The 13362-nt window shown below is 36.3% G+C and overlaps 1 protein-coding gene across 2 annotated transcripts; it reads right to left on the bottom strand.

Annotated features, from left to right (window-relative positions):
* On the bottom strand, positions 1-12249 carry LOC111795369 (putative cadmium/zinc-transporting ATPase HMA1, chloroplastic). Of its 2 annotated transcripts, XM_087124116.1 has the most exons (13): positions 11552-12249; positions 10901-11051; positions 10635-10819; positions 9387-9533; positions 8573-8768; positions 7288-7400; positions 5502-5743; positions 4720-4825; positions 3910-4074; positions 1137-1353; positions 755-942; positions 586-672; positions 1-468 (listed from the first exon to the last, which is right to left on the bottom strand). In XM_087124116.1, the coding sequence occupies exons 1-13, from the start codon at positions 12023-12025 to the stop codon at positions 292-294; spliced, it is 2448 nt and encodes an 815-aa protein (XP_086980242.1). In that variant the 5' UTR covers positions 12026-12249; the 3' UTR covers positions 1-291. The 2 variants fall into 2 exon arrangements, with proteins under 2 accessions (XP_086980242.1, XP_086980243.1); XM_087124117.1 differs by lacking the exons at positions 7288-7400; positions 10635-10819; positions 10901-11051; positions 11552-12249 and having other exon boundaries at positions 9387-9526.
* Positions 12250-13362: the final 1113 nt, after the last annotated feature.

The raw sequence follows: 13362 nt of genomic DNA, 5'->3' as shown, positions 1-13362 counted from the left end.
TTGAATTAGCAAATAATTAACTTAAAATAAAAGAGTTTTTTACAGCTTAAATACACTACCTTTCTAAAACAAATATATTCCTTCCTGGTTTCTTATAAATTATACCCCATGAACTACTGAATTAATATACACGGAAGGCACCCCCACAAAATCGAAAGACTAAAACTCATTAAGAAATGGTCTGACATTTTACAGCCCAAATGTAGCTTAATGAGAGAGAGAGAGAGAGAGAGAGAGAGAGAGAGAGAGAGAGAGCTATAAACGGGAAGCTTGTACAGATGTAGAACAGAGCTATACAGGGGAAGAGTGTACAGTGGTAGAGATGGTATTAAGGCTTGGCTGCGAGCCCCTAAATTTGAGCTTCAGTAGCAATTGACTAAAGTTCTGCCTCCAGGACCAACTGGGATTATTCAGAGCGCGTATGGAGTTGAGGCAAACGAGAAGAGTACCACCTTCATGCAGAAGAACCTGCATTTTTAAATGAAAAAAAGTACATTTACATTCTGGAGGGTATGGATAGCATCTGCCAGGCTTTTGTAAAGAACATCCATGAGAACATAAAAAAAAAACGAGTTGGATTCATACCGTTAACCACAAAGGGAGAAACCCTAAAACTGTGGGAAGGGAGGCGATAAATATTGAAAATAAGGCAAGACTAGCATTCTGTTTAACCTGCAAGCAAATAAGTAGAGAGTTAGTACTAGTGACGATTAATAGAAAGAATGTCAGAGCACAATGGTTGTCTTGTAATTACTAGGGCAGTCGTCTGACGTGACTTGGAGATGCAGAATGGTACACCAGAAATGTTATCCCGCAGCAACAGAACATCTGCCACAGCTATAGCAGTTGCACTAGCACGCTGAGCGAGCACTATTCCCACGGTGGCAGCAGCAAGAGCTGGTGCATCATTAATGCCTTCACCAACCATGATTAGCCCTCCTCCTGTATGTTCAACAGCAAACGAGGAACAAAGAGCCTTAGCACACAAACAAATATACAGAAAGCAAGAATTGGACTGTCCCCTGGGAACCATCTTACCATTACCATGATACTTCAATAGTAGGAATGAGTATATGCTTTATTAACACTTTATAATTAAGTCAAACGGTAATGAGGACGAAGAAAAAAACACCAACCATGCTCCCTAGAGATACTTTTCACGTGACTAAGCTTATCTTCAGGTTTTAGACTGAAGTAGACTTCCTTGATGCCCACTGCTTTTGCCACTCTCCTTGCACTTGATTCATGATCTCCAGTCAACATCATAACATGAAGTTTCGCTATATCCGTTAATTCTGCAATTATACTTGAAACTCCAGGATGAGGTCGATCCTCAAGATGAATAAGTGTAACCTGCACCCTCCCAGCAGTAAGTCGAAACAGTAAGCCACAAACATGGATTTATGACGGCTAGTTTAGGATAAATCATATGGTAATTCGAGTCGGGGATTAAATTTAACTACCAATGATATATAAATGAAAATGATCATTCAGAGCTAAAACTAGATGTCATTTTTCAGTTTTGTCTCTAATATTCCAAAGTATCAATTTTACCTCCATGGTAATAAAAAGTTTTCAACCAAGTCCATACTAAATAACTGTTGAATTTGAATTACAGAATCGGGACGTGGCATTCAAAAATATTTTTTCTATGAGCTGCCATTTCTTTAATACTAAATATCTACCACTCTATACACAATTATAAAATGTAACCAGTCCTACCCTAATAAAAAAATCAACCCACTCCAATTACTAAATGTAAATAAAGAAGGGTTGTACAATCGTTTAGAGGCTTCCAAGTTTCAAAACATCACAAAAGAAGATTGAGTTGCAACTTGCAACTGTAAAGAAAATGAGCAAAATAAGAGGTATTGTAGTTCCAGTAGGGGTTTTCACAGGAAGCTGTAGAGAAGTTTTCCTGGGGATTTGCAAAGCTTTGGGAAAGGGAAGTGATGCAAGAATTGTCCAAGAATGTTTGTTGGGTGATGGGGATTTACAAGCTTCAGAATTGAGACATGGTGTACTCACAAGCATAGAGTTGTTCAGTCTACTAGTTCAACGTTGGGGAGTTTGGATATTTTGACGAGGAGAATAGTTCATTTGTACAAGTAGTCAAAGGTTACGGACAGATTAAAAATATAAATAGTTCGTTGCAGTTCAATGGGCTTAAGATGGGAAAAAGCTGGAGAAAAGAAAGCAAATTATGTTCAAATTGATAGAAAAGGTATCAGTGTTTTGCATCCTTGATAATTGGTTTGCCATATTTAAAGCTTTTAGAAGGTGACCCATGAAGATTGTATGCTTAACCCATGAAGAAAGCAAATTATGTTCAAATTGATAGAAAAGGTATCAGTGTTTTGCATCCTTGATAATTGGTTTGCCATATTTAAAGCTTTTAGAAGGTGACCCATGAAGATTGTATGCTTAACCCATGATATAACCACGCTTAGAGAAGTTAATGAAGAAGTGATGTAACTGTTCAATAATATTGGTTGGTGGTGGGGGGGGATATCTAAATCAAAGCTTGAGAGATGGTCTGGAATTTTTCAGTCTACCAGCTGAATTGTTTAAAGCTTTGACTCCCTTCCAGATTAACGTATTCAACTCTCTCCCTCCCCCTCTGCTGCCTAGTTTACTCTGGTTTCCCTCACCAGAATGTGTTTGCATCAATCGTTCAGTCTAATTCCTCATGCTTCTTTTGAAATTGACTCATCTCATAATCTTTTATAATAGCGCCAAATCAATTTTCATCATTTGAATTCTTTGAACATCATTGGAACTACTAATTGAGATTCAACGACCATAATCCTATCGTATATTTTACATCCTTGTGACATGTCCATGACAGAGCTATGTTACCAAATGTTAGATCTCGGAGAGACATATACACTGTTTGATTATAATATAAAGATTACAAACTTCAAAGCTATTTGAGAGGTACAAATCTATTCCAAACTATGCTAGGTCTCCCTAACTTATTCTACTACAACCTAGTTCTCATGTACAACTCTTTTAATTCTCACCATTCTCACACTAACAGATTCTATTCTCATCTGTTATAAACCAAATTACAGGAAAGCTTACACTCTTCCCTCCCACAAAACTATTTCCACGGTCCATAATCAGCTCTACAGGACCCATGGAGTTCTCTGCTAGCCATTAATAGAATGGATCAGAGGCTTAGCATATCAATCAAGTCGCTCCGCAAGACAATGACTACAGATGAGGTCTTGGTGTAAGATTGAATGGTTAAGAAAAAGTGACTTCTGGTATATAATTTTAACCCAATTATAAATGTATAGCAGGAAATGTGTAGGGGGAAACTAATCACTTTGTAAGTTATGAGATGCATTCAGTTGGGGTCTTATAACTGAGTGACTGAAGGGGGCACATATCTAGAGAGTATATTGGAAGCTCTTTTGGATACTGGTGATAAAAATGGATATCAAAAGTCGTGGGGAGGCAAATTATGTTTTTACAGTGGTGAGAGTCTGGCTTAGGGAGAGACAGGAAAGGGAAACTCTCGGAAATTTCCTTATAGGTTGTAGTCCTATAAAACTCCTTTGAAGCTCACAGATTCTATCAGTCAGTGATGCATTCTTGCATTAGAGTAAGAAAAAAAATCAGAGACGATTACAGCACCAGAGCCAACCTATAACATTTTTAAATGAACAAAATTCAATTCTTAAATCAGATCTCAAGAAATAAAATCCGTTGAGAACAATCAATCCTAACATGCAGGCTCATTGGGGAAACCACACCATAGGAACTATCCTTGTTTCAAATACATTAAACATTACTTCATGAGAAAAGAAAATCAGACAAGGCTACGATAGATTATATCTTGCCAAACTAGAAAGGTATAGAATAAGCAGGAACCTAATCCATTCTTTAAATTTTAAATTCTACCTTCCCATCAACTGCAAGAGCAGCATGAACAAATTCACTTCCATACGAAGACGTGCTCGCAGCTTCTTTGATCTTTTTTGATTTGGTATCTGATTCGTAGAGTGACGTGATGAAATCCAAGGAACCCAGAGATGCTTTCAATAGTTTCCCACCTTCAGTTCCTGACTATAATCAACCAAGAGGAATGAAAAGTCACCTTGCCAGTGACTGACTATACAATACGATAAATTCAGTTATATTTAAAAAAGACTATGCATAAACAACTGGTCCTATGTATTACTAGTTGATTTTCTGAATGATTTATGTTATATGCTTTGTTTATTAGCAGAATTGTTGCGTTTCAATTCATAAACCACAATATCATGCAAAGATTAAACAATGTCACAAACTTATACAGAAGAAAGGACGGGCACAAGATACATGATAGCATACAGAGAGTATCAAATATTAACTGTGTTTATTTGATGTTATGCATCCAACTCCAAACCCTTATGATGAAGTCACAAGTCACAACTCACAACAGAATAAATCATGGATTAATAGATGTGGCTGGTTGTATGGATGGACAAGAAGCACATGACAGACACACACTTATATGAATTGTAATCATCTAATTATTAAAACCCACACCCAAAAAATAAAAAAAAATAAAAAAAGAAAGAAAACAAAAAATAGAAAATAGAAAATATAACAAATTAAAAAAGTGTAATTAGGAAAAGACAATGTACGCAAGAGAAATTGGAAAACACCCACCAAAAGTATATGTATAACAGTAGACAAATCAATTATTTGGTATAGCAGAATCATTACCTCAATACCTTGCAGCATTGCAACGAGTCCTCTACCCGGAAAATATTCCAAATTTTGGACAGAAAAGGAAGGGAGGTCTTTTCCCAAACTATGGTCAACCACAGCTCTGAAAGGAAATTTTGAAAAAGGAATACGTGGGTACTTGAGGCATAAAATAAATGCATGTTCATCTATTATCCTTAGATTTATTGCCCGCAAATAAATACCTGTACAGTTAATTAATTTATGTACGACCTGCCGTGTTTTTCTTTTTAATGTGTGTGTGTGTGTGGGGGGGGGGGGGGGGGGGGGGGTTGGGATGTCTGACTAATATTTCTTCATCTCATTTTTTGGTATCTTATAACCACTAGAACACAAGTATAGTTGCACTTCTAAGATCTCCGAAAAGGAGAAATTTCAAGATGTATATTAGTATTAAGCCATTCCATATGTATATCATCAATATTTGGCCAGCTCACTTATCTAATGTTGCACGCAGTACACAAAAATAAAACAAGACAAAGTGGTAAAGTGGCTAAATATAAGTTACAGTCTACAATCGTAGATGAAATTTCCAGCATTTGGTATGCACATTTCAGACGTATCCCAGATCTGGCGATCTGCAGCTGCCACCCCCCAAACCCACTAAAGACTAAACTGATAATATTATGTATATAAAAAAAAATGATAATTTCCAATCAAATCCAGCTAGACCTTTTTCACAGACCTTTTTCAGGTAAAGGAGAAACAAAAAATGTTAAAAAAGGATGACTATAGTCGAGGAAATATTTCTTAAAAAGTACCTTCCTATTGGGTGGGTAGTACCCTTCTCCATTGCAGCTGCTACAGCAAGTGCTTCTTCTTCACAGCAGGGAATGCAACAGGAACCAAAGTCTGATTTGTTTTCTCTGACCTGATGTCCGTAAATTGGTTCAATTGCTTTGAAAATAAGGCTTCCAGTAGTCAACGTCCCAGTTTTATCAAATGCTATAGTGTGACAAGAAGATAAAGCATCTAATACATGGCCACCTTTCAACAATATCCCCTGCATTGAAGTGAAAACAAAAGAGATGATCGTCACAAATGCTTGTAACAAAAGGCTCTCATTTCACCTAACAGAAGAATCTATCTTCAAGAATTATTGGAATTTTGAAAGCAAGAGTTGCATGACAGACTACAAGGCAATAAGTTACTTGGTTGTCTGAGGACAAAAAATGCTCAGAAGTCGGTTGCTGGAGTGAAGTAAGATGAAGTTTACTAAATAAAATTAAATTGCACTTCTACAATACTAGGAAAAAGAACAATTTCATCTGCCACCTAGTTAACACGTCTTAGCTGACAAAAGCGGGCCAAAAAAAATTAAAGGACTAGAAGGAAGGAGAAAAGTAAAATCGGATTTACCACCTGTAGTAATAACCTAGTTCACCATGTTTAACTAGAAGCCCAATCGTAGTCCCAACCAAACAACCTATCGAGTGAAACAAGATCCTAGACTTTCTTGTCCGACAACTCTGGTTCTCAAAGGTTATCAAAGAAGGTGTGGGCCCTACCGTGCCCCCAAGTTGTTAACATTAGCAAAGTTGAGTTTAGAAAGGCAGGTCACAAAAGTGTGTCAAAAAATCATGAAGGCCTAGAGTGAATAGAGGAAGAAAAGGTTACCTTCCTTGATACAACCCAGTCTCACTAGTTTTAACCAAAAACCCATTCTTCGTTTCAATCCAAAACTACATACCAGTGAAACAAGAGCCCACACTTTCTTTGAACATATATTTGATGTTTTGATCCTTTGAAATATCAATCTTTAACGAATGGCTCATGAACATGAAAAAGTTTACAGGATAATGATAGAACCAGTCTAATATTATTGATATTCAAAGAGAAAGAACACTGGCCAAGGGAGAATTCAAGAACTCACTATTCTCTCCAGCCAACATTCACTCAAAAAACAGCTCAAAGAAACATCTCTCTCTCTCTCTCTCTGTCCGCAAGCTAAATACAGCCAAATACTGACTATGCCCATGATAACTTACTCGGACTAACCTTCTAACAAGTTCTCATAGCACTCAATTTCCCTTTACATGATTACCCTCTCCCTTGTACCCCTTTCTTAATTGGAGGCCTATCAGATAATTATTATATTTTTAATCAAAAACATGAAAACTGTCTTTAAAGGGCAACCGTATCAGTTTGAATAAATCAGATTTCATATTCCCTTTTATATGTGAAAGAATCTTTTTGAAAAAAGGAATTAATGTCACAATTTTTTAAATAAAACTGTAAGTGGACAGATTTTTTTTTTTTTTTTTTTTTTGGGGGGGGGGGGGGGGGGAAGGGGAGAAAAGATTGAAAATCGAGAATATCCTATACCATATGTTCAAGGGTAGATAATCTTTGTTGTAAAAAAAAATGGAACCAAGATATTAAAGTAGTTTGTAGAACACTGGAAATATCAAAAAGCTTATATCATTATTCAGAGAGGCGGAAGGATATTTGTCATCTTATATATTATGGGGCAAAATTTGTTCACTTGACTGCTCAATAAAGTGCAAGTAGTTCAGATCGTTTTATGATCAATTGATTTAGTTATACCTTTCTTGCACAGGAACTAATTGCAATAGCATAAGCCAATGGTGCAACGGCCAAAGCACAAGGTGATGCTGCTACCATGAGGCCTAGAGCTCTGTAAACCGATCCTCTACAAGCTAAAGAATTAAATAGGCATCATACCAGATAGGATAATTTGTAGTCGAAGAAAAATCATCAAATCACAATTGAGAAAAGTAAATAAAGACATGTTAGATAAAGAGGCGAAGAGAGGAATGGAGAACCATAGAAATGTAAGAAATTCACCTAGTGAACTTGTAACAGAACCTACATTAAGGTCAGAAGATCATTACCACAAGCTATAAGTTAGGTTAAGTGAATCTAATTGATATTCTTTGAATAATAATTCAATTAAATAACGCCATCTGAACCACATACTATGACGGAAAGGTCCAAGTAGGAGATGTCACAAACTTGTTGATTTTGAACGAGGGAAAACTGCAGAAATTGAGTTGTTTAAGTTCATTTTTGGATCATATTGAAGCTGATAATAATTTTGTCAAAAGCTGGTATTTATGCTAGGAGGTTCGAAAAAATAAACATATTCAAACTTATAAAAAAATGCTCTTCTTTCTCCCAGCCATAACTAGCCATTCCTTTCCATTCGCAAAGAGCTTTAACGTTGTCCCCAAGCTTAGGAAATTAATCTTTGTTAAGTGGCATACCACTACGATAGACATCAAAGATCGATAATACAGAAAATATCGAAAGATAACTCTTGGACCCTCCCCTCTGTTGAGCATACTCAAGCCTAAGCCAACTAAACTGATGCTATCTTCATCTCATCCACTACTCTTTATAGTCAAATCCTAACTAATTACTAATATCCCCTTACTATTCTAATAGCATTCTACAATTAATTGTTTTATGTAATTATTTTTATTGATATGATACAATACCAAAGATGCCGCGATACCAAAATAACAGATGACCGGGAAGGTTTGCACATGATTGGTCCGTGGGGTAAGGTTGGAACTCCCATGTTCACATCCTAATAGCAATATAAAAAAAAAAAAATCCATTTCTTTCTCATTTTTTTAAAACTTGTCAAATTTGAATCCATAACTAATACTTGTGATCCAATTTATAAACCATATTAGTTTATTTATTTTAATTCTTTTATTTTACATTTTTTTAAAGGAACACTTTGCATACGGAAGGAGTAAATGCAATTTTTAAACCATATAACAACATATGCCTCAGAGGTTCTGGCAATATCATATAGCAATAATTATTGTAGGCATAAATTATTAAAAACTTTGATGATTACCTGATGTACCAATAAATGGCCACTTGAACAACATTGGACCAACAAGCGCAACAGCAATGGACAAAACCACAACTGCTTTGCTATAATGCTCGCCAAATTCATCCAGCCACCTCTGAAGTCTTGGTTTATTCAGTTGTGCCTCTTCAGTCAAGTTCACTATCCGGCTCAACGTCGACTCTTTCCAGGTCTTTGTGGCCTGCATCAAGTTTCAAACTTAACCGGGTGAACTTGCAAATCCAATACAAAAGTCGAATCATTGGGAACTCTCAGATTTCAACCATTGGAAGGAAAAGAGCAACAAATAAATGTAGGCAATCTATCTATCTATAAGCTTCTTTAAAAAAATGTCTTCAAAAATTGAAAAAGCCTTTTGTGATTTCTTCTGAGCATGTAAAAAAACAGTAAAAGATTTCCTTTGTTTAACTGGCAATCAGTTTCAAACCAGTAAGCCGTTTTTATATATATATATATATATATATATATAATTAATTTAATTTTCATGAGAAAACAGGCAACATATATAAACTTCTTTCAAATATGTTTCAAAAATTGTAAAGGCCTTTGGTGGTTTCTTCTGAGCAGGAAGAGCGGTAAAAGATTTTCATTGTTTAACTGGAAATCAGATTCAAACTAGTAAGCTTTTAATAGTCAAACTGGTTAAGCCGTTAACACACATATCCTTGACCAAGAGATTTAGAGGTTCAAATACTCCTTACTCACACATTGTTGAACTCAACAAGTAAACTTTAAATCTTAAGAAGCAATGTTAAATTGAAGGAATTAAATTACATCTAAGAAAAGGATACAAGCATACCTTAACGATTATCCTACCATCCAAGTTTCTTGCACCACCAGGAACTCTGTCTCCCACCGTAATCTCCAAAGGTTTGATTTCACCTGTTAGGTGCTCAATAGTGACTGTAGCACTACCTTGGAAAACTTCACAGTCTACAGGAACAGACTAGTAAAATACAAGTTTCCATTATGATCATGTCAACACATTGTAACAAAATTTAATAAATTTAGGCACTCAAACTGTGAGAGCAGCTACTCATAGAAATTGTGCATTGGAAAAAAATTATTTCTACAACTTCAAAAGTGCCAACAAGCGAGAAAGTTAAGTCAGAGAGATTTTAGACTTCGCTATTGGTGGGGTTAGTGTCACGATGAGTCAATTCCATGGTAGGCTTGCGAGACTCATCCCAAGGGTGCACCATTATGAGAAGCTCACAAAATATGTATTGTGGTCGAAGTGGCCAATGAGAGTTGGGCGCGCTCCAGTAGCTGAGGGGAGAGTATGCCAAAGCTAATAGTCATGGGACGTCAAGTGAGTCCTAGGCTAAGTCTGACAGTAGGGGCACGAGAGGGTCTAGTGTGGGATAGCCCAACCCCATTGTGCCTTGAGAGATGCAGGCAAGATTATGCCAAAGCTAGTTGTCAAGGTATGTCAAGTGAGTCCTAAGCCATGTCCGACAGTTGGGGAGCATGAAGGTCCAGTGTGGGATAGACTAACCTCGTTGTGCCTCGAGGGATGCACCGCTATGTACCACTCAGAGAATCTGAGTTATGGTCAAAGTGGCTAATGAGAGTTGGGTCGAACTCCACCCAGCATGGATAGCCATTGTGCTCCCAGGGATACCCTCAGCACCATCAAAGGGTAGAATAAACAAATCTTTGATCAGTGTTCGCACAGTCCCATCCCCTTTCTTGATACACCCATACCCATAGTCACTCCACAGTATCAGGATTCGGTCATTGGTATGTTTAACTCCCCTCAAACCAACTACTACCTCAAAAGAATAGTCAAGAGTAGCCTCAATGTCAATCTAAATCAGTATGATCAGCTCCAATGTGCATCTTCTCTCAAAGCAACATCCAATGACAAAGATTACAAGCCATATTATCAGATTTGAGAAATCCCTCTTCCTCAAGCATATTCATAAGCTTGAAAATAAGAACTAAAAAGAAAAATATAGCTTTTGTATCTTGTGAATGCATTGTGCTTAATTCATTTTCTCTAGATAATTGTTCATCGTAATGGCAAAAATTTGAAATCACATACCTCACCAGCACCAACCAATAGATAGGAGTCCACTTGTACATCATGGACAGGCACCTTCTGGTAGGACAAATCTGCAATATTTGGAAGTTTACCCTCATTTGTATCTAAAACAAGGGCAGAATCTGGATAACTTTCCTTCAACTCTTTGACATCAATCATTGCACGACTTATAAAATACTCTTCCGCTACAATCACCATTAAAATTGTCAAGTTAAGGTCGACAACAAGTCTAGGTAATTCAGCTATGCTAGCATTGAGTTTCTTACCAATGTGAGACAAATTAAACATGCCAAGCAATATCCCTCCTTCCAAGGCGTTCCCCATAAAGATGGATGCAAAGGCTGCAAGAGCCATAAGTACATGGATGTTGACTTTTCCTCCACTAATATCAGTTAAAGCATCAAGGGATGAGGAGACCTAACAAGCAATGGCATAAATTAGATATATCACAAGTTTTTATAAAGAAATATCATAATATATAGAGAAACAAAAAGGAAGGTAGGCTATCCCCGGAGAAAGAAAGGTCTTATAGATAAAGAATTTAAAATAGACGCTTGGGGAAAAGAAAAGAAAAGTAAAACTGAGGCTTCATTTCCATCTCCACTCTTTTCTTCAAATATTCAACGATTTCGCTCAAGCCTCATAGTCCTCGTAACAATACTTTCATCTTAAATCATGTGAATCGATTAATTGATATGAACCATCACCAGGTGAACACCCAAATTTTCGAGTTAGAACTGTATCAAATCAACAGTTTATTATACCTTGACAACTCGTAGTAGTTCCAGAATTATAAAAACCACATTAACATCAAGAAGTTTTAAATATAGAAGGGATTCAGGACTAAATTTACAACAATCACATTCATTCAAGCAATTGCAAAAAGAAGAAAATGTTGGAGTGGAAGAGATCCATACCCCGACTAAAGGAAAAGCAATGGCAATGAGAGCATTTTGGCAAGGCTTCACAAATAGTTTCGGCACCAAATAAGGGCAAACAGCAGCAGCAACAAACAAAGCCATTGAGCAGCAACATAATTGCAAATGTTCCCTCAAATAATTCGCCAAGTCCGTCCATCTAATAGCTTTAGCGAATCCAATCAGCGCTCTCTGAGGCCCAGTCAGCTCCGCATCATGATCGCAATGGTGGTGACCATGGTGATGGTGGTGATGATGATTATGAACACGATGGTGTTCCTCGTGATTCGAGTGATCATTTACCGCTGTGGCGCAGAGAACAAGCCGCCGAAGGTGGAGATTGGGAAAATTAGGAACGGAAAACGCAGAAGAAGGGAAAGATGGTTGAAGAGAAGGATTTGAAAACGCAATTCGGCTCCGAGACGGTAACAAGCGGGGTTTGGAGGACGCAATTGGGAAGGAGAGGGTTCCCATATGGTGAAGAGACCAGAAATCTTGCGTTCATGCGCAGTTGAATTCAGTTCATATGGAGAGGGAAACTGAGAGACAGAATTTGATTTCACCAGAGATTGAACTGAATGTCTGTTGAATAAATTTCTGCTTCCAAATTGCGACGATGGCATCACAATGTTGGCATCATAATCTCACTTCCACATGTCCACTTCACCAGGGGACCCCTCCAAATGGGGTGGAGATTCACAATTACGATGCACTCGAGATTATTTTGTCTGAATTAGATAAATATATTTTAGTTATAATTATACATGGATATATTAAAAATTTAATTAATTAATTTTAAGACTCTGATTTTAATATTTAAATTAAAATTACGTTCTAGATTTTTTTATTAATTTTTTTAATTGTTAAAGACGTTGTAATAATAAATTTTTAATTTTTAGAAATTATGTTGGTACTTATTAAATATATTAATTTATTATAATTTTTTTTATTTTATTTAAATTTAGTGATTAATTAGACATCATTAAAAACTTTACTAACTAGACATCATTAATAATTCTAGTAGTTATAAAAATAAAAATAAAAAAATCAAATTTATGTCAGGTTAGTTCCAATTTGATAGGAAGACTCTAGATCTTAGGAGCCTAGGTATGAAGAACTCTAGAACTCTATCTAGATGGTCTCCAGAATCTATTAACCTAGAGCTCTAATACCAATTTGTAACGACCCACTTTTTGAGGGACTCGAGCCATGGACGGTTACTTACTAACGTGGGAAATAAGAAAAATTAGTAAAATTTAAAACATTTCGACACGTTCATGCATTTTGAAATTTGATTAAAATAGTAATGAAAATTTTAGTTTTACAAGGAAACAAGAAGTTTGTGTTCTACAATGAAGTTTAAACCCTTGTTTCCGCACAAAATGATTATGTTATGATGACTGTAACGACTCTAGGTTACTAGAAAATCTAGGGTCGTTACAACATCATCATAACACATCATAATATCATATAAACATACACGACACGTGCAAGGGCAACTGAACACGTGTTATCATACATAAGACAAGTCTTCCAACCGAGTCGATAGTAAGGCCACTTGCACGTGTCATCCTCCCACCCATCTTGATGCTAGTTTAACGCTGCTCTTTGAAATTTAATTATACCTCACGAGTCCAACAATCTTAAATTAGAATTCTATTGTTTGAATTGTCTCACCTAATCTTGCACAAAATAATTCAAAATTACCTATAATAATTTAAACTAACCAACTTAATTGTGCATAAATGATTTAAACTTATTCGTAATAATTTTAATTAAAACCTGCATAAAATAATTTAAACTAATTCCTA

This window comes from Cucurbita pepo, chromosome 5 (assembly GCF_057944985.1).
Source record: "Cucurbita pepo subsp. pepo isolate OVF chromosome 5, ASM5794498v1, whole genome shotgun sequence".
NCBI lineage: Eukaryota > Viridiplantae > Streptophyta > Magnoliopsida > Cucurbitales > Cucurbitaceae > Cucurbita > Cucurbita pepo.
This window is presented reverse-complemented; position numbering and strand designations above follow the sequence as displayed.